The following is a 27,042-nucleotide window of genomic DNA, read 5'->3' on the forward strand; positions in this document are numbered from 1 at the left end:
CTTTGAATGTTGCACACTGTGAGCATTTCAATGTTAAATGATCCCAATGATTTTTTACAGAAAATATTTTTCCAGCAGGGCGTGATGGCTCATGCCTGTAATCCCAGAACTTTGGGAGGCCAAGGAGGGTGGATCACCAGGTCATGAGTTTGAGACCAGCTTGGTTAACATGGTGAAAACTGGTCTCTACTAAAAATACAAAAATTAGCCGGGCATGGTGGTTTGTGCCTGTAATCCCAGCTACTCAGGAAGCTGAGGCAGGAGAATTGCTTGAACCTGGGAGGCAGAGGTTGCAGTGAGCTGAGATTGTGCCACTGCCCTCCAGCTGGGTGACAGAGCAAGGCTCCAACTCGCCGGTGGGGGGGATATATATATATCTACATACGCATATATAGATACAGATGTAGATACATATATATTTATATACGTAGATACACATCTATCTAAATATATTTTTCCCCCAACTCATTTTTTTTTTTTTACTGTGGAAAAATTCACATAACATAAAATGTATCGTGTGACCATTTTACAGTACAGAATTAATGGGCATTTAGTGCATTCAGAATGTTCTGAAACCATCATCACTATCTATTTCCAAAACATTTTTATTATCCCAAAAGGGAACTCTGTACCCGTTAAGCAGTCTATCCCCATCTTCCCTCACCCCATCTGCTTTTTGTTTCTGTGGATTTGCCTATTCTGGACATTTCACATAAGTGGAACCTTATAATATGTGGCCTTTGGTTTCACTTAGCCTAGTATTTCTAAAGAGTATCCATGTTGTAGCATGTGTCAGCATCTCATTCCTTTATGGCTGAATAATTGCATTGCATAGTTATACGACATTGTGTTTACCCATTCATTCATCAATGGACATTTGGACACCTTATGGTCATTCCTTTTTTGTTGTGGGTTTTTAAAAAACTTTTATTTTAGGTTTAGGGGTACATATGCAGGTTTGTTATACACGTAAATTGCTTGTCTCGAGTGTTTGGTGTACAGATTATTTAGTCACTCAGGTAATAAGTATAGTATGTAATAGGTTTTTTGTTTGTTTGTTTTCAGATGGAGTTTCACTCTTGTTGCCCAGGCTGGAGTGCAATGGTGCAATCTCAGCTCAATGCAACCTCCGCCTCCCGGGTTCAAGAGATTCTCCTGCCTCAGCCTCCTGAGTAGCTGGGATTACAGGTGCCTGCCACCACGCCCAGCTAAATTTTAGTATTTTTAGTAGAGATGGGTTTTCACCATGTTGGCCAGGCTGCTCTCAAGCTCCTGGCTTAAGCTGTCTGGATTACAGGCATGAACCACTGTGGCCAGCTAATCTCTTGGCTACTATAAATGGTGCTGCTATGAACAGGGTTTACAAGTTTTTGTTTGAACACTGTCTTCAGTTCTTTTTAGTATTTGAGGGGTTATACCCAGGAGTAAAATTACTGGGTCGTATGGCAATTCTATGTTGAACTCTTTGAGAAACCACCAAATCTCTAACTCATTTTTATGATAACAATTTACAAGGTGTCTTGATCACCAGTTAGAAGCTGGACAGCTGGTGCCAAACCCAGGTTGGACCCAAAGAGGTCTTTCTTTTCTTTTCATTCTTTTCCTCTCTCCTCTTTCTTTCTTTTCCTCCCTCCCTCCTCCCTCCCTGCCTCCCTCCTTCCTTTTCTCCTTTCTTCTCTTCCTTCCCTTCCTTCCTTCCTTCTTTTTTTTGTTTTTGAGACAGAGTCTCACTTTGTCACCCAGGCCCCAGGCTGGAGTGCAATGGCGTTATCTCTGCTCACTGTAACCTCCACCTCCCAGGTTCAAGCGATTCTACTGCCTCAGCCTCCTGAGTAGTTGGGATTTCAGGCACACGCCATCACACTCAGCTAATTTTTGTATTTTTAGTGGAGACAGGGTTTCACCAAACTGGCCAGGCTGGTCTCAAACTCCTGATCTCAAGTGATCCATCCGCCCCAGCCTCCCAAAGTGCCAGGATTATAGGCATGAGCTACCACGCCCGGCTCTCTTTTTCTTTCTTTCTTCTTCTTCTCTTTTCCTTTTCCTTCATTTGCCTTTCAGGTCAAAAAGGTCTCTTTTTAAAAACTATACTGAGTAGAAAGGCCAGGTCAATGTGAGCCAAGTCTGTTTCCAGGCAGGGCTTTGAACAGCTTTCTCTGCTTCTCTACATGTCACGACATGAACTGGCTGGGCAGGAATACCTTCCTGACTCCTGGGCATTCTTGGTTTTCCACTACGTTACACACACTGCTGAGAAAAGATGTTAACTACCTAACTTACAAGTTTCTCTCCTCTGTCTTTGTTGGAGTTCAGGCTAGCACCTGGGGTCAATGCAGAAACAGTCCTTGAGGGCCCATTTTGTGCCCCAATCCTGGGAGAGACCAGTCCTTGCATGGTTAGAGAACAGGGCCTCCCAAACACTAGATAAGATGATGGAGAAATTCTCCATCCATGGCAGACTTTGACCATTTCTTTGATAGTAAAAGTGACAGCCCTGTTCAGTGATTCTGACTCTATCAATCCACAGATATCGGAGGTGGGCCTTCTGTACCTGCATATTGTAGGTTGTCCACCCTATGGGCTTGCCAGAGCCACAGGAGATAATCCTACTACTACAGGCATTGTTTACTGCAGCCAATCTACTGAGTCTAGGCTTCTCTGTCATTAACCCGACTCCAGACAGTAACTGATTAGCACCGATTTTAAAATTTAAACCTGTTCCAGAGTTTCTCAGAATGCTGACCTCTTACCTCAACTCCCTGACACCTAGGAAGTTTCTGATCTTCAGGAGCCCAAAGCTATATTGCAGTGCCCAAACCAGGGACAGACCAAACTCTCTTTTTCAACTTGAAACTAAATACTAAGAATGAAGAGGCTGGCTTTCAGGGGTGCAGGTTAAGCAGTTTCTCTGCCAACCCACAGCTGTCACTTGTGGCTTGTCTCCTGGCCTTTCAGGTGTCCTGGCCTGAATCTGCTGCTAAGACAGAAAAAAAGTCCCCTGACGGGTCACATCCTCTGTAATCTGGCAGGAAACCTAACATTTGCATGCTCCCATTCCTCGTGGTGTTTGTGAATCTGCTTCCTTGTTGGAAATAGCCTGCATCAGTGTCCGGTGTAGGGGATTTTCACCATGACCTCACCCTCCTACTGCCACTCACTGATTCCAGCCTGGCCAAGCGTCCCCGAAGCCACATCATAGCCCAGGTGGAGTGCACATGAGTGAGCCATTAACAGCCCCTGGTAGCACACCTCAGGTGAACATCAACTCCAGCTCTTTCCCCTGGGGGCGGGGGGCCTGGCATGGGTCTGAAAATGCCAGAAAGAGCTGGAAGTGTGGGCGGATGATGTCTGATTACTGTTCTGGGATTCAGAAAGTAGAAGGTCAAGGGAGTCACCTTATGAAAACACACCAGGCCAGGGAGCGGTGGCTCCGTCTGGAATCCCTACACTGTGGGAGGTGGGGCTAGAAGATCGCTTGGGCTCAGGAGTTCAAGACCACCCTGGGCAACATAGGAGGAGATCCCCGTATCTAAAAATAAATACAAAAAATTAGTAGGACGTGATGGCGCGCGTTTGTAATCCCTGTGATCCCAGCTACTCGGGAGGCTGAACGTGGGAGGTGGAGTGAGCCAAGATCACGCCACTGCACTCCAGCCAGGGTGACAGAGAGACTTCATCTCAAAAAATAAAAAAGGACATGAAATCAAGAAAGTGCACCAAAGGCCTGCCAGGCTCACGCTGGCTGTTCTGTTCGAATAACTTTCGAGTCCGTGGCCTCGAAAAGGGTCCGGTGGGCGGTGGCAGCGGGCAGCAGGCGCATGTGGGAGAAAGGGTGGCTAAACGGGAGCCCGAGGAGCCGCGTCCGGGACCCGGTCTCCCGCCTCCAGGCCCACGGGAAGGAGCCCTTCTGCCCACAAGTGGGCGCAGACCACGAAAGGGAAACAGAAAGTTAGACTCCCCCGCCCGGCCCACGTGACCGCGGCTCCCCGGCCCTCTCAGCGCGAGCCCAGCCGCGGCCGCGAGTGCGGGCACCGGAGCGAGACAGCGAGCGCGTGACTCGCCGCCCGGGGAGGGAGGCGAGGGAGCGGCCGCGGCGTGCGCGCGCGCCCCCGGGAAGCAGCGGGAGCGCGCACGCGCCGGGGCCGCCGCCCCTCCCGGGCCGGGTCCGCCCTCCTTCCCTCCCTCCCCCGCTCGCCTGGCCCGCCCTGCCCGGCCCGCCCTGCGAGTCAGTTCGCTGGTTCCCTCCCTCCCTGGGCGCGCTCGGGCCGCCGCAGCGCTCCCCGCCCTCGAGCCGCGGTGCCGGAGCCGCCCGCCGCCCGAGGAGGAGGTGGAGGGAGCCGGAGGGGCCCGCCGAGGCGGCGGCGGCGGCGGCAAGATGGCGGACTTCCTGCCGTCGCGGTCCGTGCTGTCCGTGTGCTTCCCCGGCTGCCTGCTGACGAGCAGCGAGGCCGAGCAGCAACGCAAGTCCAAGGAGATCGACAAATGCCTGTCCCGGGAGAAGACCTACGTGAAGCGGCTGGTGAAGATCCTGCTGCTGGGCGCGGGCGAGAGCGGCAAGTCCACCTTCCTGAAGCAGATGCGGATCATCCACGGGCAGGACTTCGACCAGCGCGCGCGCGAGGAGTTCCGCCCCACCATCTACAGCAACGTGATCAAAGGTGCCGGGCCGGGAACGGGGGCCCCGCGCGTGGGGGCCGGGGGCTGGCTTGGCGGCGGGCGCGGGGCCGGGCACCGCCCTCGTCCGCTCCGTCGCTGGCGGGAAGGGGGCGCGCCCCGGGCACCGGGCCTGCCTGCCTGGGGTGCCCTCGCCCCCCAGGCGAGAGGTTGCTCGGGGACGCCCTGTTCTCCCCCTTGTCTCCCCGGTGGGCGTCACGGCCATTCTCTCACCCCCCACCGCGCCCCTGGTCTCGCCCCCTGCGAGAGGGAAGTGAGGCGAACTGGGTGCCTCGGGGTATGGGAGACCGCTCCTGTCCTCCCCGCTGCGGATGACGCAGGAAGACCCTAGAGCAGCCCCAGCCCCTGCACCCCCATTCCCGGCTCGGGCGATGTGGGCCGAACCTCGCTACCCCAGCTGAGTGACCCGAGTCACATGGGGTCGCATGCACTCCCAACTCCATGCTTGTTTGACCGCCTCCAAGTTCTGGAACCGTCGCAGTAAGGGAACTTTTTGCCTTCTTGTCAAGGGCGTAGGGTGACAGCCTCCTTTTGGGCAAGAGTATGAAAGGGTCAGGTTGACTGTACTGATCAGGAGAGAGTAGACCCATACGGTTAGTCTAAAAAAGTGGCATCTGACCTTTTTCGCCCCAGTGTCACTGTCAGGTAGGATGTTTGTCTATAATCGCTGTGCAGCACGGTCCACTCTCCTTTTCGCTAAGTAGCTGGGGCTGGCGGGAAGGGAGTGCCACTACTACTTCTGTTCAGATGAAACGTTGTAGTTGTAAGAAGACTGGCTTAAAAGTCGTGTGGATCCTGTACAGATGGAGACAATGAATGAGTGTTGAGTTAGGTAATTGGCTCTGCTCTTTATTGACAGTAGTTTTTAAGTTAAATTTTGTTTTTAAGTGGAAAAATAAGTTGTTTATTTCTGGGCATTCAAAAGAATCGAAAAGATGGTTTTTATTTTGTCATTTGAAAGATAACACCCTTTTTTCTGTGTGTCATGTATGTTTTATAGAAAAGGCATTTTGGCAAAATTCAGGTGCAGAGCCTGGTATTTCACGTGCCTCTGGATTTTATTTTATCTAGGGAGCAGTTTAGGAGCTTGCTACAGATTGCAGGTTTTTTTTAGGTGGGATTTTTGTTCAGGAAGTACAAAAGGGACTTCTTCATGTCACTCCCACCCCGCCCCTCCCAGCGTTTGGGTAAAGGAAAACTGCTTGAAGAGGCAGGCATTGTGGAATGACTAGAGAGAATCTCAAGGCCAGTAGCTCACAGACCGCAGCCAGTTCTAGCCCCGGTACCTCTGCAGTTAACTGTAAAGAACAGTTGTATTTACCCTGCTGTAATGTTTAGCACAAAACTAATTAAGGTCTCTTTCAAGGCTGCAGACTCTACCTTAGTCCTTAATCGAAGGTACCTTTGTATCCTGATGCAGCTGAACTTAAGGAATTATGTTAATGAATAGCATCAACTTGTTAACTGATTGTGAGCCAGGTAAACACCTCGTTCTTAATGTCCGCTGAGTTGTTAAGTGTGATCTACTTTGAGCATTGATTATGAGATGAAGTAAGTCATCAGGAATCTAGTGTTTTTGAGTTGACATGAAAGTTGACAATAAAACAGCTTTTTCAGGCTGGGCGTGGTGGTTCACTCCTGCAGTCCCAGCAACGAGGCCAGAGTGGGAGGATGGCTTGAGCCCAGGAGTTCCAGACCAGCCTGGGCAACATAGCCAGACCTCATCCCTATTAAAAAACAAAAAACTAAAAAACACCAGTTTTTCAGTTATTCAAACAAATGACTTCCTAGTAGCCAAGTGACTGTTCAGATGGATCAAAGGTAATAAAAATAAGAGATCAGTGATAGAAAAAGCAAGCTTGAACTAGCCTCTGTGAGCTGGAGTTCGATTTTGTATTATTTTGCAGTTGATCTTTCTTTTAGGGAAATCGAAGGCTGTCCTGTGAGTTAAACTGAATTGAAGCTCGGGCTGGTAGAAGTTTTTAAATTTTGAATGTTCCTGGAAGACTCAATGTTGGGTTAGGGTGCCGAAGGAGGTAACAGAGCATGGAGCTATAATACTTGGTTCTTAGTGGTTCATAAGTGAACATCTTTTAAGTTCATAAAATCTTGGTTGTGTGTTTTCTTCCATGCTTGGACAGTGGTCTGTGCAGCCTAAGTTCTTTTTCCTTCTTGAGTTTGGTTCTTTTTCGACTACCGCAGAAGTTATTTTATAAATTGGAACATGTTAAAAGTCCTTCAGAAAGAGCAATTGTGCTAATAGTATTTGTTTTCCAAGGCTCTAATTTTAAGACAGTGAGCGACTGTTATTTTTTTAAGCTCTGAGAAGTTTTTGATGTTGGTCTCCATTTTTGGAGAAAGTATGTCTGGATTGATTCAGAAGTATAAGGAAATAATACTGGAGTAAAAACTTACGATAATATCTAATGGCTTCTTCCCATACATTTTCTTCTTTTTAAACAAAGGTATGAGGGTGCTGGTAGATGCTCGAGAAAAGCTTCATATTCCCTGGGGAGATAACACAAACCAACTCCATGGAGACAAGATGATGTCATTTGATACCCGGGCCCCCATGGCAGCCCAAGGAATGGTGGAAACAAGGGTTTTCTTACAATATCTTCCTGCTATAAGAGCGTTATGGGCAGACAGTGGCATACAGAATGCCTATGACCGGCGTCGAGAATTTCAGCTGGTAAGAGATTTGCTCTTTTCAAATGTGTGGTTTTATTTTAACAACATTTAGTAATACAGGTTGCACATCCCTAATCTGAAAATTCGAAATGCTCCCAAATAGAAAAGTATATGAGATGGAAGAACAGTCTGAGAGGCTAAGGGAAAACCTAATGTGTTCTAGTCTATAATAACTACATGTAAAAATGGTGTATACAGTTACCTTCAGCCTGCTTGTCTTAAGGTATATATGAAACATAAATGAATTTCTGGTTTAGACTTGGGTCTCCTTCCCAACATATCTCAATATGTGTGTGCAAATATTTCAAAAATCTAAAGAAATTCAAAACACTTCTGGTCCCAGGCATTCAGATAAGGGATACTCAACCTGTATCTGATTTTCACACACTTTTTTCACTAACTTCCGTAATATAATATATCTATCCAAAATTATAGCCTCAGAAATTTGATTTTTTGGTGTTTGTTTTTGGGGAGATGAGATGGAGTCTCACTCTCTTGCCCAGGCTGGAGTGCAGTGGTGTGATCTCGGCTCGTTGCAGCCTCTACCTCTTGGGTTCAGGTGAGGCAGTTTTTGCCATGTAGGCCAGGCTGGTCTCAAATTCCTGACCTCAGGTGATATGCCCACCTTGGCCTCCGAAAGTGCTGGCATTAGAGTTGTGAGCCACTGCACCTGGCTTGTAGCCTCAGAAATTTGGATTGCTATGTAGATGAGCTTTTTTTACTAAGCGAGATAAAGATAAGGTAAACTCTGTAGATTTGGATTGTATTCATTTACTATATTTAATTGGTCACTTTTCCTTTTTGAAAGTAAAGTCATAATGATTCCGGAGGTACTTTGTTCTAATTTGGTTCTCTTTTTGAAAATATTTTCCTCCCAGGTATAGCATCCGTATTCATCCTTCTAAAAAAACCAACCTTTTACTCTGGAGTAAGAGTTCAGTCACTGAACATAGTTGTTCAAATACGCTATTTAGACTTTAGAGACATTCATTTTGTGATACAGCTTAATTTAATATACAAAGATTAAAATTCTTAATGTATATTAAAAAAGCATAGTAATGTGCTTTTTGTATATTGGCATTTGTGTGTGTGTGTGTGTGTGTGTGTGTGTGTGTGTGTTTAAGGCAACTAAGCCCATTTTATTAAATGTTCCTCCTTAAAAAAAACAAAATAATCTTAAATTTTTGTATCTTTGTTTCACATGGGAAGCACCCAGAATTTATTTTAAATTTATTTTTTTTTCTTCTTTTTCCTTTTTTTGAGATGGAGTCTCGCTCTGTCACACAGGCTGGAGTGCATTGGCGCCATCTCAGCTCACTACAACCTCCTCCTGCTGGGTTCAAGCAATTCTCCTGCCTCAGTCTCCTGAGTAGCTGGGACTACAAGCATGCATGACCACGCCCAGCTGATTTTTGTAGTTTTAGTAGAGATGGAAGGTTTTGCCACGTTGGCCAGGTTGGTCTCAAAACTCCTGACCTCAGCTGATCCACCCTCCTCTGCCTCCCAAAGTGCTGGGATTACAGGCCTGAGCCACCCAGCCAGGAGTTTTTCCCCTTTTTTCTTAAACAAGACTACCCATAAAATACTTAGTAGCTGGCCGGGCACGGTGGCTCACGCCTGTAATCTCAGCACTTTGGTAGGCCGAGGCAGGCCAATCGTGAGGGCAAGAGATTGAGACCATCCTGGCCAACATGGTGAAACCCCGTCTCTACTAAAAATACAAAAATTAGCTGGGCATGGTGGCATGCACCTGTAGTTCCAGCTGCTCGAGAGGCTGAGGTAGAAGAATCGCTTAAACCCAGGAGGTGGAGGTTGCAGCGAGCCAAGATAGCACCGCTGTGCTCCAGCCTGGCTACAGAGCAAGACTCCCTCTCAAAAAACAAACAAACAAACAAAAAAACCCATTTTGTAGCTGTTACACAGCATTGAAGACAAGTTTGGAAAAAAAGTATCGAATCTAGGTTAAAAATACTGAAATAACAGTTGAAGCAGATTTTTAATCAAGTATTTTGTAATTTAACTGTGAATGCTGTGATTGTATTGGATTTTATTTGCCAAAGACCAGAAAGATTGCAGCAATTATAGAAATCTAGACTTGTGTGCAATTTGGAAGTAGTTCAGATCTGAAGTGTTTCGCTCTAATATGATTAAAATGAAATGACAGTTGAGAGTAAAACTGCTTATGAAGTATTTGATGATATCACCAACATTAATCCACGTTAATGGGTGTGGTTACAAAATGATGTACAACCAGCTGTCCTTGCTGTTATTATTTGTACTTAGAAGCAGTCTTGCCTTTTGAAAGTTCTAGGAACGTGTTCATGATAGCTTTGTATAAAACTGACACCTTAATCTTTACTATGTCTGAATTATGGCTTCTGTTATTCAATTGGCATTTGATTATTTACTGTCTTGTATGGTTCTCTTCTATCATGTTTGTATTCTGCCTTTTCAAGTAATATGTTTATTTCTGAAAGGCAGAGACTGTCTCATATTATTGTTAAAATTGAGTAGCTGGCAGTATTACATGTTGAAAATTATGAATTTAACTTGACAAATGACCTCTATCCAATTCCCAGATTTCTGGTTAGTTTTTGTCCGTTGATCAGCATTTGTTACTTTATTTTTGGTAGATTTGTTTGCATGAGTTCTTCCGTATACCCCTTCCCATTGCCCATAACCATTCCTCCTGTTTTTTGTTGTTGTTGTTTTTGAGATGGAGTTTCGCTCTTGTTGCCCAGCCTGGAGTGCAATGGCATAATCTTGGCTCACCTGCAACATCCACCTCCTGGGTTCAAGCGATTCTCCTGCCTCAGCCTCCCGAGTTGCTTAGATTACAGGCATGTACCACCACGCCCGGCTAATTTTGTATTTTTAGTAGAGACGGGGCTTCTCCATGTGAGTCAGGCTGGTCTCGAACTCCCAACCTCAGGTGATCTGCCTGCCTCAGCCTCCCAAAGGCTGGGATAATGGGTATGAGCCACTGTGCCTGGCCGTCTACCTCCTGTTTTTAAGTGCTGCTTATTCTCCTTTCGTCATTTTTTCAATAAACCACACACTTTCAACTCAGTTTTCTCAGGCTCTATTCATCCTTCCAGGTCAGAGAAGAAACATTCATCTGTAATAAACATTCATCTGTAATAAGCATTCCGTGCATATGGATTAAATGAATAAACGAAGAACTGTATACCTGAAAGTTCTCTGTGGGGAAGTTGCATATTTGCCCTAAGTCCGTTTAATTAAAGTTGGGTTTCATGGACAGCTTTTAATTTGGAAATTCACATCTAACCATCTCACATCGGGACTGTCATGTCATCATCATTGAGAAAGCATGCCTAAGTCTATCTTTGTGATTAAGAACAGATAGGAACTCAGGATGAGGACCTGCTTGTTGCTCACTTGAGCCAGCTGATGCTTAAAGAGCAAAGAAGTCCTCAAAGATGAGGAGAGATGAGTTCCAGAAATACTTTTTTCCATGATGAAAAGTAGAGACAAGAAAAGAGGAACAGAGCAAGATCTAATTTTAAACTTCTGGAGGACAGAGATTCTTTTTTCCTGAGTCTGTGCAAGAGACGAGGTCTCACTCTGTTGCCCGGGCTGGAGGACACTGTTGTGATTGTAGCTCACTGTAGCCTCAACTCCTAGGCTCAAGTGATTCTCCAGCCTTCGTCTCCCCAAGTAGCCAGGATTACAGTTGTGTACCACCACACCCAGCTAATTTTTAAAAAATTTTTTATAGAGGTGGGACCTCACTATGTTGCCACTTGCTGGTCTTAGCCTTCTGATCTCAAGCAGTCCTCCTGCCTTGGCTTCCCAAAATGTTGGGATTACAGGCATGAGCCACTGTGCCTGGCTTCAGGATTGTTAAAAGTACTTGGCACATATAGATGCTCTATTATTATGTTGACTGAATGACTCTTAAATTCTTGGATATGCTGTGGTGCTTGGCCTAGTGTCAGGCACTGAGAAAGCACTTGGCTTACCTAAAATTTTCCTCAGTCATCATCAGTTCCATCTACTTCATCTCCAAGCAGCAGCTCCCCAAGTTCTGATGTTTCCACCTCTGTAATGTCTCTGCATTCATTCCCTCCTTTCCTCTGTGTTATTGTCCTGCTACCTCTTGGTTGGACTCAAAGGCAGTCTTGTTCAAACACAGCTTGGGTTTGCTCAGAAAGCTTTGGTGGCTCGCCATTGCCTCTAGTACAGAGTTCAACCTGTTCAAAGCGGGCAGATCAGGAGGTCAGGAGTTTGAGACCAGCCTGGCCAACATGGTGAAACCCCGTCTCTCCTAAAGATAACAAAAAAAATTAGTCAGACATGGTGTTGCATGCCTGTAATCCTAGCTACTTGGGAGGTTGAGGCGGGAGAATCACTTGGACTAAGGAGTCGGGGGTTGCAGTGAATCGAAATCATGCCATTGTACTCCAGCCTGGGCGACAGGGTGAGACTGTCTCCAAAAAAAGAAAAGAAAAGGAAAGGAAAAGGGTAAACATTGGAGGAAATAGAAGGGGTTAGCAGATAAAATATTTAAAATTAAAATTAGCCTTTTCGTTTCAACTAATGATTTGATTATTAAACTTATTAATGCAAATTAAAACAAACCATTTTTAAGGGTCTACATGACTTAACATTTTCCTTAAGATGAACAGCTGCCCTTTAATCAATTTTAAGGACAAGGGATAGGGTGTTGATAACACAGCTTAGCTTTTTAGCCGACTACTCATTTGTTAGTAATAACTTTGGGTGTAAACATGAATGTTTTTCTTTCTAAGTTCCCAAAGGCAAACATTTCCTTTTCTGGTTAGTTCCATTATGGGTCAGCTAAATAGCTTACTGTGGAAAAGAAAAATCTAAGATTCACATACCTTTCTAGTTATTAAAATTAGCACATTGAGGATAATATATTGTAAGAAGTGGCCTCTTTTTAGTACTGAATTAAATATCTAAAATACTTTACTTTGGCTGTACATTCAATATAGCCTGCCACTGCACTTACAAGTTACGCTGTCTTTAGAAAACCTCATGTGACAATAGCTAGATCATTTGCTAACTCAGATGAATAAAAAGATGGGAGTCAGGGGTTGACTGGATGATACAATTGGAGATATGGATGAAAAGGAACAAAATGGCTAGGAGTCATTTCCAACTAATTTTTTTGTTTATATTCACTTATTGAGAAGAATAAGCAACAATGGTTATGTAGGACAGGACAGTGTGTGTGACAGTGGGAGGAACATCCCACAGCTTCCTACTTTCTGTAAACAATTTAACATTGTCAGCATTAATACAATTTCCTGTAATGGCCAGTCTGTCTTTGCAATTCCTGAAACCAAAACGGTTATTGCTAATTATGGTACCTTCAGTTGGACTTAATTCTTTTCTTTTTGAGCCTGATGTTACTCTTCTTGAAGCTGATAAGGTAATTTATTCATTAAGACAGAGATTCACACCCTCCTGTGTAACAAAGTAACCATTTAGCTCCACAATTGGCCTGTAAAAAGCTGAGGTCCCTAACTAATACTAGAAACTTCAGTTTCCGCTAAAAATTTTTAAATTTGTACTGCAGCATGTACTTGAAATGTAATACAATCAAGAGTAGAAATATAATGCAATCAGGAGTCATTTGAAGTTCCTGTAGTCCCAGCTACTGGGGAGACAGGAGGATTGCTTGAGCTCAAGAGTTCAAGTCCAACTTGAACTTTAAAAAAAAAAAAAAAAAAAAAAATCAGTCATTTATTCATTCACATTAATTTGGATTTGCTTTAAATGGTAAACAGTTGCTACTTTCAGTTGTAAAATATTATGTTTCTGTTGGATGATTGGTCCATTTTCTCCATAAGTATAATCAAGCAAGGACCTTGAGTTTCTAAAAACCTATTGAGTGTCTTTTGATTCTAGGGTTAGGGTAAAATATTTCATTCCATATAAAATAAAGATTATATATAAGATTAGCAACAGAGTCTCACTGTGTTACACAGGCTAGAGTGCAGTGGTGTGATCATAGCTCAGTGTAACCTTGGAACTCCTGGGCTCAAGTGATCTACCCGCCTCAGCCTCCTAAAGTACTGGGGTTGCTATAGTGAGCCACCTCACCCAGCCAGAGAGTAGAGATTTTAAAGTTGAGTTTAGTTTCTTTTTGATGAAATTGATCAGATGTCAGAGTGGTTACACTTTATCCAAATCTTGTAAACCCAGAAATTTATTTACTTTAAAAACAAAAAGGATATTTTGATATACACTTACAGGTTTTTTTCTTTTTAATTAATTTCTTTTTTAAAATTTCTATCAGTTCTTTTAAGTTTACACTTAACAGTTTTCATACAACTTTGTGAGCTTTGGCATGCACCCATAGGTGGTGTCACTTGATGTATTCTATTATGTTGAAATTTACATGTTTGTGTTTTTTTTGGGTGAAAACTTGATTGGCTGTGGGATGTCTCTCTGGTGCTGAAGCGGAATTGGAAAATACCATGCTGCTTTTTTTTTTTTTTTTTTGAGGCAGAGTTTTGCTCTTGTTGCCCAGGCTGGAGTGCAATGGCAGAATCTCGGCTCACAAGCGATTCTCCTGCCTCAGCCTCCTGAGTAGCTGGGATTACAGGCATGCGCTGCCATATCTGGCTAATTTTGTATTTTTAGTAGAGACAGGTTTTCTTCATATTGGTCAGGCTGGTCTCAAACTTTTGACCTCGGGTAATCTGCCTGCCTCGGCCTCCCAAAGTGCTGAGATTACAGGCTTGAGCCACAGTGCTTGGCAGTGTGCTGCCTTCTATGTTACCTTTTATTGCTAAACAAAGCTAGTGGTATAATAATTTATGATTCTCTGAAAATGTTTATTAAACAACTAAGAGATGGAACAAGCAAATAGTTTTGTTATAAAGCATAGACTTTCGTTTCAGAACTGTTTACCTAGAGTTTTCCTGGGACCTAACCCAGGAAAAAGGTTTGTGAGCTTACATTTTTTTAAAAAAAGCATAATGGCCAAAGCACTCCTTGGATTGAATGTTCCCTGCTCATCTTTCACAGATACGCAGCAGCTAACCAAGTTGGGGTATCCAGTCCTATTAGCCCATAACAGGTGCCGGTTTCTTTCTTCAGAAAATTCAGGCTGTGAGGACTGCTTGAGACCAAGAGTTCCAGAACAGCCTGGCCAACATAGCAAGACCCTGTCTCTACAAAAAATTTTTAAAAATTAGCCAGATGCAGTGGCACATGCCTGCAGTCCCAGCTGCTTGGGAGGCTGAGAGAAGGAGATTACTTGAGCTCAGGAGTTCAAGGTTGCAGTGAGCTATGATTGCACCACTGCATTCCAGCCTGGTCGCCAGCAGAGTGAGATCCTGTCTCAAAAATAAATTTAAAATTAATACATAGAACTGATGATTGTAATAACTGTTTAATACCTTATGTTTTATAACAACATTTGCTTTGCACTTTTGAAAGCCCTGTCACATACATGATCATAGAATCCTATATTTAAAAAGGAGAAACAGTCCTGAAGTGTCATGTCCCCCCAAAAAAGAACAAAACAAGATACACTGTTACCCCATTTCACAGATTAAAAAAATTGAGTCTCAGAAAAGTTCCTTGAGATGTTTCAATTCACAGACTTAGTAAATAGCAATAGAATAGAAGAATAGCCACCGCAACCTCAATCTGCTGACTCCTAGTCCACAGTTCTAGTCACCAAACCATTTTACAAGCACTTAAACATGGCATCTATGGAGCATTTTTCTCTCTTTCATTCCCAACAACTTCTGACCACCATCTATATGCAGAAATAATTAACACTCCCCTATTAAGCTCTAGCATGTTGTTTTAAGTGCCTGTAAGGTTTTGTTAAGAATGTTTGATGTTTCTAACCATTTTATCATAATCACTATTCAACTTGGTAAAGGTTTACTTTTAATCTTTGCCTCCTTGTAAACTAACTGTAATAGTGATTGTCAACTGCTGTTTCATCAGTGGACACAGGTTGTTTTTTTTTTAATTTTCCTGTTTGGTGACAGAGTCTTGCTCTGTTGCCCAGGCTGGAGTGCAGTGTCTCAATCTTGGCTCACTGCATCTTCTGCTTCCCGTGTTCAAACCCTGACCCAGCCTCTAAGTAGCTGGGACTATAGGTGTGCACCACCATGCCCAGCTAAGTTTTGTGTTTTTAGTAGAGATGGGGTTTCACCATGTTGACCAGGCTGGTCTTGAACTTCTGACCTCAGGTGATCTGCATGTCTCAGCCTCCCAAAGTGCTGAGATTACAGGCGTGAGTCACCATGCCTGGCTGAACACAGTTTTTAATGTATTCTGAAAAACAGAAGCCTAATGGCAACCAGTTAGCTGAAAGAGATTGCAAACATTTTTCTAGGAAAGTGTCATTTGGAAATCAGTGCCTATCTTGTATGTAATTGGTCAGATTTGCTTTTGTTTTGGAGAAGGGGACACCAGAACACTTTTTTTTTTTTTTTTTTTTTTTTGAGAGGGCGTCACTCCATTGCCCAGGCTGGAGTGCAGTGGCGTAATCTTGGCTTACTGCAACCTCCACCTCCCAGGCTCAAGCACTTCTCTTGCCTCTGCCTCCCAAGTAGCTGAGATTACAGGTACAGGCCACCATGCCTGGCTTATTTTTGCATCTTTAGTAGAGATGGGGTTTCACTGTGTTGGCCAGGCTGCTCTCAAAGTCATGACCTCAAGTGATCTGCCTGCTGTGGCCTCCCACAGTGTCAGGATTACAGACGTGAGCCATCACATGTGGCCTAGTGTTTGAAATGCTTCCGTGTAATCATGTCACAGTTTTCATACTGCCTTCATAGGCAGTGTTCATCACCCAAGATTGCAGTTTGTCACAAAGTTTTTCTTTCTTCCTTTCTTTCTTTCTTTCCTTCCTTCCTTCCTTCCTTCTTCCCTTCCCTCCCTCCCTCCCTCCCTTCCTTCCTTTCTTTTCTTTTCTTTCTTTTCTTTCTTTCCGATGGGGTTTTGCCAGGTTACCCAGGCTGGTCTTGAATTTGTGGATTTAATTAATTCCCCCACCTGGGTCTCCCAAAGTACTGGGATTACAGGCGTGAGCCACCACCTTGCCTGGCTTGTTACAAATTTTTGTTCCAGTTACAAGTGACCTAATTTTTTTTTTTTAAATGTGTATTTCTGAAAATTTTTATTCCCTTGCTTGAAAGTATTTTGTTTTTCTCTAGTTATATACTATTCACGTATGTCTATATTGTGAACCTACCTTGTTTACAAGATGCTTTTCTCTCCAAAGAACTTGTTATAGCTACATTAGCAGAGCAGTATTAGAATGAGCTGATATGGATCAAGAAAACAGTTTTGTTTTGAGAACTGAGTTTAAGTGCACTTGGCCAGATACCAATCTGTTGCAGTGATGGTAGCTATTTATCTTAATCTTCCAAATTTAATCACTCTTCTTTTGGCAAAATGAAAGTGTTTTTTATTTTTTTACTTTTTGAGACAGGGTCTTGCTGTGTTGCCTCGGCCGGAGTGCAGTGGCACAGTCACGGCTTACTGTAGCCCTGACCTTCCCAGCTCAAGCAATCTTCCCACCTCAGTCTCCTGAGTAGTTGAGATTAACAGCACACCCTACTACACTGGCTAGTTTTTAAAAATTATTTTCAGAAATGACATCTCACTATGTTGCCTAGGCTGGCCTTGAACTCCTGGCCTTGAATGATCCTCCCATCTTGACATCCTGAAGTGCTGGGATTTCAGGCATGAGCCACTGTGCCCAGCCTCTAAAAGATTTTTAAATCCGTGCAGTGGGTAAACTTTTTCATCCCCGCCTACTCTGCAGTAGATGCAGAATACTTTAGTAGAATTCTGTTAATTTTTGTTTTTGTTTTTTTTTCTCTCTTTTTCTTTTTTCTTTCTTTCTTTCTTTTTTATTTTTTGAGATGGAGGTTGCGGTAAGCCTAGATCGAGCTACTACACTCCAGCCCGTTGTCCAGGCTGGAGTTACCTGTTACCGCATCCTCCCTCTTCAGGGTTCAAGTGATCTCCTGCTTTAGGAGAAGCAGTAGCTGGGATTACAGACATGTACCACCATGTAGCTGGGAGTAGCTGAGATTATAGGCATGTGCCACCATGCCCGGCTAATTTTGTATTTTTAGTAGAGACGGGATTTTTCCATGTTAGGCTGATCTCGAACTCCTGACCTCAGGTGATGCGTCTGCCTTGTCCCCCCAAAGTGTTGGGATTACAAGCGTGAGCCACTGTTCCTGGCCAGTTCTTCATTTTTTTTCACAGTACCTTTTTAAACAAGTGAAAACATTTTACAAACGATGGGTCTCTATTTTCATGGCTAGTCCTCGTGTGCCTTCGTGAAAACATGCAACTCTAAAGAATCAAATGTCATTTAAAAATAAGAGTGTTATATAGATGTGTGGTGAAACTAACCAATATTGATCCTTCTCATTATCACAATGAGAGTTGTAGCCAGAATTATTTAATTGTTTGGAGAATGTGTTGCTGAAATGCTTCAGATGTATCGGAGTGAGCCAAATCATGTATCTTCCTGCTGGAGGCACGGGGAGATCACCTTTGGTTCAGGTGCGGAGTGCTCACCACTCCCACTGACTGTGCTGCTTTCTCCTCTTCCTTCACCTTTGTCTCTGAGGCACTCCCCATACCCCTTCCACACACACAGACATACTCTGCCTTTTTGCCATTTCTCCGGCCTGTGACTTGGCAGAGGTGTTGAGAGTACTTAGGTTAAAGAGGGTGTTTGAGCTTCATTTCCAAGTTAAAAAATTTTCCTATGTTCACAAAATACAGAACTTTTTTTTAAGATTCCATGTTTTTTTGGTGAGATCTTAGAACTTCTATTTTGTATAAAAACCAATGAAAAAGTTAGAGAATATCTACTTTTTCTCTTGGAGAAAAATTAGCAAGTTTCAAATTTGCTCCCCTTAAATAAAACTGTTGATTTTAGCATTTAAAAACAAAACTCTTCCATACCACCCCCTCTCCCCAGAAAACACAGAACAATGTCTTTGGGTTCTTTGAGCCAAGGCTGCTATATTTAGTTTATAAATGGGACATTTATTTTCTCTTTTAACTATTCTGAAAAGGTTAAAGAAAAAGAGCTGGAATATGAATAATTGGGGTGAGAGACTTTCATTTTCCTTTTCAACATCTTGGTTACTGTTTTCCTAGTCTCTGGGTAACTTTTAAAAAAATTATTTTTCCACTAAATAGGATCAATTGACTCAAAAGTTATATAGAAAATCTGTTATGTCATGTGATTTTTATTTAAGCTTCATGATGTGAAATGTGGTTTTATTTATTCATTGATATTAAATAAAGGAAACATTTATGGAAGTTACTAGCAATGAGCAGCTTTCATATAGAATATGAAAGAATTTCCGTGTTGCTAGAGAGTTGCTCACAAGTTATTGCCTGGCCAACTCTGCTGTAGTAAGCCTAACACATGAGAAAATGTACCGGAGTATACTTTAGATAGATAAAATTTTTATTCAACTATAAGATGACTAAATTTTTAATGGGTTTTTAAAAACCTAAATAATTGTCTGGGCTCGGTGGCTCATGCCTGTAATCCCAGCACTTTGGGAGGCCAAGTTGAGCAGATCACAAGGTCAGGAGATCGAGACCATCCTGGCCAACATGGTACCCTGTCTCTACTAAAAATACAAAAATTAGCTGGGCATGGTGGCACGTGTCTGTAATCTCAGCTACTCAGGAGGCAGGAGAATTGCTTGAACCAGGGAGTTGGAGGTTGCAGTGAGCTGAGATGGTGCCATTGCACCCCAGCCTGGCAATAGAGCGAGACTCTGCCTCAAAAAAAAACAAAAACAAACAAAAAAAAACCATGGTATGTTCACAAAGCTGCAAGTATTGTTTATCCTAATTGAAAAATTTAAAAAGAAAATGTGATTTATCCAGTTCAGTTAAAAATACTGTAATTCAAATGATTTTTTATTTTTAACTGTTACCAGCCTGCCACATTTACTGTTAAACTATTTGTTACAGCTTCAACATGGTAGGGACTTCGTGACCGTAAAGTTTGTATATATTTCAACTCTTGACTAGAACAAGGAGAATTATACTTCCTTCAGTTTTTTCTTGACTTTTTCAATTATGATATGTTATGACTAAATGTTGCAACCAATTTTAAAATTGGTGTTACAGTTTAATAGTTTAGTAAGAGAACCAATGTTCCCTCTGTTGTACGGTATTTTGACCTTACTGTATCTTTCTTTTGAAAAAGAACAGTATTTTATTAAAAAGCTTCATTCCATAGAAATACTTTTTTTGATAAGAATATGTATGTTCATGTGATATTTTTGTATATGATTGTATTTTAATCTATATGAAAAGTAAATAGCTAATGTAAAAAGTGATGAGGACAAGAAAGCCCTAGATAGTGGATTACAGGAAATAGGAAATGTGTTATTCTGAAACTGGTCTGGTAACAGTTCACTTTTCAGCAGCCATGCAGTCACGTGTTACTGAACGCCTGTTAATGAGTCAGTTACCTTTTATTGGACTGGGTGTTTGCTAGTGAACCAAACAAAAGTTATCTGTGTTAATCTTAGATGCTAGTCAGAGTAACCTACATGAAATACACAACCAAATATGTTACACATGTGATAAATGCTCTGAAGAAAAACAGTGAGAGACCAAGAGGATGGTCTGAGGAGGCGACATTTAGGTAAAGACCCCGTGGATGAGAAAGTCCTCTGGGCAAGGAGGGGGAAGAATGCTCAAGGCAGAATGAGCACCATGTACAAAGTTGGAAAAAATTTGCTACTGGTCAGAAAATGTGATTCAGGCCAAGAGGGAGAAGCGAGTGAGGGAGAACTGAGGTGGAGGAGGTAGGCAGCAGCCTGTGACTGCCAGGCCTTGTAGCCCATGTTGAGGAGTTTGGGATTTCTCTGACTGTTTTTGGGAAGCCACCAAAGGATTTAAAGCAAGACCACTCAGGCTGCTGTGTGGAAATGAGAGGGGAGTGAGGGAGAGCCTTTGCACTGGGTACTGTTCTTGGTCCTCACCAGTTCCAGAGTTAGGAGACGATTGCAGATCAAGCAGCTTGTTGTCAGGGGGTGGCCATAGAGATAAGAGAAGAAAATGGATTCGGGATATGCTTTTTAGGGAAAATCATTGGGATCTAATAGATTGGATGTGGGGCAGGGGAGAAAGGTATGTATTAAGAGTGACTCAAGTTTCTAGCTTTATCAACTAGGTGGATATTGGTGCTATTTACTCAAATGGCAGATCGTGGGAGAATGATATTTGAGGGGGAAGATGAAAAGTTAGTTTGGGCATTCAGACAGTTCGTGATTTACCATGGTTTAACTTTCGATTTTTTTACTTTACAATGGTGCAAATGGGACACACATTTAGTAGGAACTATACTTCAGGTACCCATACAACCATTATGTTTTTCACTTTCAGTATAGTATTTAGTAACCTTTGAGATAGTCAGCACTTTATTATAAAATAAGCTTTATGCTAGGTGATTTTGCCCAACTATTGACTGATGTAAGTGTTCTGAGCATGTTGAAGGGAGGCTAGGCTAAGCTGTGATGCTTGGTGGGTTAGATGTCTTAAGTGTGTTTTTGGGCCAGGCATGGTATCTCATGCTTGTAATCCCAACACTTTGGGAGGCTGAGGTGGGCAAATTGCTTGAACTCAGGAGTTCGAGACCAGCCTCACCAACATGGTGAGACCTCCCCACGCCCTGCCCCGTCTCTACTAAAAATACAAAAAAAATAGTTGGGCATGGGGTGGTGTATGCCTGTGGTCCCAGCTATGCAGAGCTGAGGTGGAAGGATCTCTTGAGCCCAGGAGTTTGAGGCTGCAGTAAGCTGTGATTATGCCACTGCACTCAAGCGTTGGTGACAAAGAAAGACCCTGTTTCTAAAAATAAATGTTTTTTCTTGTTGCTGTTTTTGAGATGGAGTCTCACTCTGTCACCCAGGCCGGAGTGCAGTGGCGCAATCTTGGCTAACTGCAACCTCTGCCTTCCAGGTTCAAGCGATTCTGCTGCCTCAGCCTGCCGAGTAACTAAGATTACAGGCATACACCAACGTGCCTGGATAATTTTTGTATTTTTAGTAGAGGCAAGCTTTCACTATGTTGGCCAGGCTGGTCTTGAACTCCTGACCTCATGATCCACCCCGCCTCAGCCTCCCAGAGTGCTGGGATTACAGGCATGAGCCACCACGCCCTACCATGAATGTGTTTTTGACTTACGTTATTTTCATCTTAACCGATGGGTTTGTTGGGACATAACCTCATCAGAAGTCAACAAGCTTAAGTACTTAAGGTTTAGAACTCTGTGAGATGTGCGGGTGGAGATACCAAGTAGACAGCTTGATACATGAGTCTTGAATTCAGAACAGTTTGGGGCTAGAGATAGAAATTCAGAAGATGTTTGTATCTAGGTGATATTTAAAGTCTGTGAAATGATACTGAGTGTAATTTCTCTGATATGATTATTCAGGGAAAGGGTATAGAAAGAAGAGATGAGGGCTCATGGTACAGGCTTTTTTTCCTCCCCATTTTTGTACAGGCAGGGTCTGGCCATGTTGCCCAGGCTGGTCTCGAACTCCTGGGCTCAAGCAATCTGCCTGTCTTGGCCTTCCAAAGTGTTGGGATTACAGGCTTCAGCCACTGTGCCCAGCCTCACAGTAGAGTCTTGAGAAACCGCCACATCTTTTGAGAATGTTCAGAGGAGGAGATCCTAGCAGAAATGGCCAGAAAAGTAGGAGAAATTTAGAAACATGTCATGTCATGGAAGCCAGGAAAGTGTTTCAAGAAGAAAAAAGTGGTCAGTGGTGACCTGTGCCAGTGAGAGGTCTAGAAAGAATGACATGTGCATTGGTTTTGGCACCAGAAAGTTGCATATGCTGACTATGGCAGCAGGTGCTCTGGTGAGGGAGAGGCCCGCCTAGAAGGGCTTACAAGGAGAGAGGCAGGTAAGTCAACAGTATTGGCAAATGAAATGATCAATGCTATCATATACTGTACTTACAGCTGTTCTGCCAAGAGTGTACTGAATCACTCTTTATTAACCTAGAAAAGACCGAAAAGAGCATGTAGTCCAGTTCACTTCGTTTTGTAAGTAATACATAGGGCCGCAGAGGTCAAGGTCACATAGAGGTTAAGGTCACAGCTAGTTTTATTTCTTTATATATTTATTTATTTATTTAGGACAGAGTCTCATTCTTTTGCCCAGGCTGGAGTACAGTGGCACGATGTAAGCTCACTGCAGTCTCTGTCTCCCAGATTCAAGTGATTCTCATGCCTCAACTTCCTAAGTAGCTGGCACTACAGGCACGCACCACAATATCCCCAGCTAATTTTTGTAGTTTTAATAGAGGCGGGGTTTTGCCATATTGGCCAGGCTGGTCTCGAACACCTGGCCTCAAGACATCCACCCCTACTTTGTCTCCTAAAGAACTGGGATTGCAGGCGTGAGCCACCGCCCCTGGCCCAGCTGGTTTTAGTTTTAGTGATAGAGCCAAGATTCAGACTCTGGATTGTAGGATTCCATAGCCCAAGTCTGACACTCCACTGCCTTGCTTCATTGCTTTCCTTAGTAATAAAATTAACGAAATAGTAACTTGGAAACAGGAGCTGATATACCAATATGCATTTTGAGCTAATTTTCACATTCATCAGCATTTGAAAATATTTACCAATTGGCCTGCTTTGCCACCTGACTGGTTGTTTGGAGGATAAGGATGGGAAAGTAGTTAGTGCTCCTGATAGGCTGTGTGGAAATTTTCTGCTGGAGAGAGAGTTTGGGATAATGATTGAACTCTAAACTGGGAATAAAGTCATCTGGGATTTCCTTTCACCTGTTTTTTGATCATAGGTAAAGAATTACTTTATTCAGGCCGGGCGCGGTGGCTCAACCCTGTAATCCCAGCACTTTGGGAGGCCGAGGCGGGTGGATCACAAGGTCAAGAGATCGAGACCATCCTGGTCAACATGGTGAAACCCTGTCTCTACTAAAAATACAAAAAAAAATTAGCTGGGCATGGTGGTGCGTGCCTGTAATCCCAGCTACTCAGGAGGCTGAGGCAGGAGAATTGCCTGAACCCAGGAGGCAGAGGTTGCGGTGAGCCGAGATCGTGCCATTGCACTCCAGCCTGGGTAACAAGAGCGAAACTCCGTCTCAAAAAAAAAAAAAAAAAAAAAAGAATTACTTTATTCATTAGTGTTGATTATGGTGTAATGTTTGAATTATAGGGTATTTTATAGCACATTGTCACAGAGCAGAATTTTCCATCTAGAGTGCATTCACAAGGACTTCAGGGTATTATGAAGTGCTCTTATGGGCCCCTCTGTTTAGATAGTAGGGGAATTGAAACTGTATTTGGGAAGTATGTCCTGTGTTGGAGAACAGCATATTCTTTTTTCCTTTTTAACAGTTAAAGTCATTTCTTTTTGGGAATCCAAAAAAAGATTTACAACCTAAGGGTTCTGTTTCTGACAAAGCTAAATATTTCTTGATATGCTGATGGGATTATATGTGATTGGCCCATTTCAAAAGGTATTTTAACCTTGAGGGATTTTTCAAGGCTCAGAACTCCTAAGCTTTCTGTTGTTACCATTATGTGAAAACTGAAGAGTAGGAAAGTGCTTTGTCTGTCTGTTTTGAGGGAATGACTTACAGGCTCCAGAACCCAAATTAGCAATTTTTTTTAAGTTTAAAATTTTAAAATGTAAACGGTTCATTGTAAAATATCATCCAGTTAGCTACTATCCTTCCACCTCAGGACATCTCTGCTGACATTGGGGTGTATTTTCTTCCAGTATTTGAATACAATATTGGGTGTTGAGATAAACTTTTTGTACTTTCTGTACAACTTTATATCTTGTTCATTTAATGTTGCAACATTAGCATTTTCTGGAGGAGGTGATTTTCTCAGAGGAACAGCAAGGCATTTTTTAGAAATAGATGTGGATTTTTAATTCAAATGGAAAATTCTTCCCTGCACACATGTATTTTTTTTAGCCAACAGAAGAAAATGGTGCTAAATGGTAACACAGAATAAATGTGGGGTAAATATTACCATGTTGCTACCTGATTGACCAGCAATATACATTATATATGATGTCAGAGCTGACGCATTTCTGCAGTATTAAACTCCTTTCTCACAATTAAAATTTGTGCTTAAATTTTTTTTTTTTTTTAAAGATGGAGTCTCACCCTATGGCCCAAGCTGGAGTGCAGTGGCACAGTCTTGGCTCACTGCAACTTCTGCCTCCTAGGTTCAAGCGATTCTCCTGCCTCAGACTTCCGAGTAGCTAGGATTACAAGCGCACACCACCACACCAGGCTAATTTTTGTATCTTTAGTAGAGACAAGGTTTCACCATGTTGTCCAGGCTGGTCTCTAATTCCTGACCTCAAGTGATTCGACAGCCTTAGCCTCCCAGAGTGCTAGGATTACAGGTGTGAGCCACCACGCCTGCCTTGATTTTTGTATTTTTAGTACAGATGGTGTTTCACCATGTTGTTCAGGCTGGTCTCAAACTCCTAACCTCAAGTGATCTGCCCAATTTGACCTCCCAAAATGCTGGGATTACAGGCGTGAGCCACTGCCCTTGGCCTTAATTTTTACTTTCTTAAGATAATAATGAATCGAGTATCTTGTAAACATGTATAAGATACATGTGTATTTATAAATACTAAAGATATGGCTAAAACTTCTTTCTGTTTCTCCAAGGTGAAGCATTTTAAATAAGGTCCTTTTTTTGTGACTTCTGTAGTAGAATTACTTTTTTTTTTTCTTTTTTCGGGCGCATTCAGGGTGGTATAGTCATAGATATAGTAGAATTACTAAACTGCATTGTACATTTTGTGTTAACATGTAAACTGCAATTTGATAGAACTGTGGAAATACTCTTAGAACACTTGGATCATTAAGATTACTAGCCTTAAGTTATTTTGGTGGTAAAGCCAACAGAAAAACTTGATATAAAGAGGAATTAATTAATTCGTGAGCAGCAACAAGAAAAAGGTAATTTCAAGAATAAAGTAATAAGTTCTTTCCAAATATCTATTTCATGTGCACTAATTTGTTTTTATAGCTTACATGCTAGAAAAAATTGAAATAAATTATCTAAATGAGATAAAGGTAGTATTCTGCTTATGCTATTATAGATTGTCTTACATTGGCCTGGAAAGATAATTTTAAAAATAAGTTTTCAAATATTGAGATCGTTTACGATGTAACTAATTTGGCTCTTTTGGACATTTTAACTGATGCACATGGAAAATGCTGAAATTTGGAAATTTCTTGGTGGCAAGAAATTTGGAACTGTATATTCACTTGGAGTCTACTTAATTTTATGTATCTACACAGCAAAGGAAAATGGCTTGTTGGCTATAAGTTTTGTTCCTCGTGAACTAAACAAAAAGGCATGACTGGTAGTACTTTAAGTATGCTTTATTTTATTTTATTTTTTTTAAGTCAGGGTCTCATTTTGTCACCCAGGCTGAAGTGCAGTGGTGCAATGATAGCTCACAGTGGCCTTGCACTCCTGGGCTCAAGCAGTCCTTCTGTTCAGCCGCCTAGTAGCTGGACTACAAGTCTATCACACATCTACACCCAGCTTATTTCTTCTTCTTTTTTTTTTTTTTTTTTAAGAGATGGCATCTCACTGTGTTGCCCAGGCTGGTCTCAAACTCCTGGGCTCAAGTGATCCTCCCACCTCAGCCTCCTAAAGTATTGGGTTACAGGTGTCAGCTACTGCGCCCAGCCTAACTATGCTCTAATGATAATAATGACAATATTACCCTTGTTGAAAACATAATGCTATGCATCACATCAAATATTGTGGGGTTTTTTTGTGTGGGTTTGTTTTTCTTTTCTTTTCTTTTCTTTTTTTTTTTTTTTTGAGGTGGAGTCTTGCTATGTTGCCCAGGCTGGAGTACAGTGGTGTGGTCTTGGCTCTGCCTCCTGGGTTCAAGTGATTCTCAGTCTCCTGAGTAGCTGGAATTATAGGCATGTACCACCATGCCTAACTCTTAGGTCTCTTTTAAAAGAGCAAGTTAATAAATTTGCTGTTGAATAGATTTCCCCAGGCATGTGCTTAATGAGTCCTGCCTAATGAATATTTAGCAAGCATTTTGACCTGGATTTGTTTTGGGATTATAACACTGATGGAAATTAAAGCCATGTTGTAGGTATATAAAAACCTTGTGCTATTAAAGGTAATTCACAGTTTTCTCTCATATCACTTGATTCTTTTTCCTCTTTGAAATGTTCCAAACTTGCAAAATGAAGGACTCATATGCATGAGAAGTGTGTAAACCATTTTAAACCATTGGGCTTAGCTATTTTAGAACACGGACATTTACAGTCGAGTGCCAAGAAGATGTTTTGGTCAATGACTGACTGCATGTATGATGGGGTCCCATGAGATTATAAGGGACCTGCCCTGTACAGGTGTAGCATTTAAAAAATCTTTTGTACTGTATGTTTGCTGCACCTTTTCTGTGTTTAGATACATGAATACTTACCATTGTGTTACAGTTGCCTAACCTATTCAGTACAGTAACACGTTGTACAGGTTTGTAGCCTAGAAGCAATAGACCATATCGTATAGCCTACATATGTAGTAGGCTGTGTATACTAGTACTTCATTAAGATGTTCTGTTCTCTATAGCACTTGGTTGGTTTTCTATAAAGAAAAACTGGAT

The 27,042-nt window shown here is 42.4% G+C and overlaps 1 protein-coding gene across 1 annotated transcript in view; it reads left to right on the plus strand.

Annotated features, from left to right (window-relative positions):
• The first annotated feature begins 4,190 nt into the window (after positions 1-4,190).
• The window catches only part of GNA13 (G protein subunit alpha 13), a 46,470-nt gene continuing 23,618 nt past the window's right edge, over positions 4,191-27,042 (plus strand). Inside the window, exons 1-2 of the mRNA XM_039476884.2 lie at positions 4,191-4,658; positions 7,140-7,366. Of these exons, the coding sequence (XP_039332818.1) occupies positions 4,376-4,658; positions 7,140-7,366 (510 nt within the window). The 5' untranslated portion in view covers positions 4,191-4,375. The remainder of the gene's footprint in view (positions 4,659-7,139; positions 7,367-27,042) is intronic.

This window comes from Saimiri boliviensis, chromosome 17 (genome assembly GCF_048565385.1).
Source record: "Saimiri boliviensis isolate mSaiBol1 chromosome 17, mSaiBol1.pri, whole genome shotgun sequence".
In the NCBI taxonomy this organism is placed as follows: domain Eukaryota; kingdom Metazoa; phylum Chordata; class Mammalia; order Primates; family Cebidae; genus Saimiri; species Saimiri boliviensis.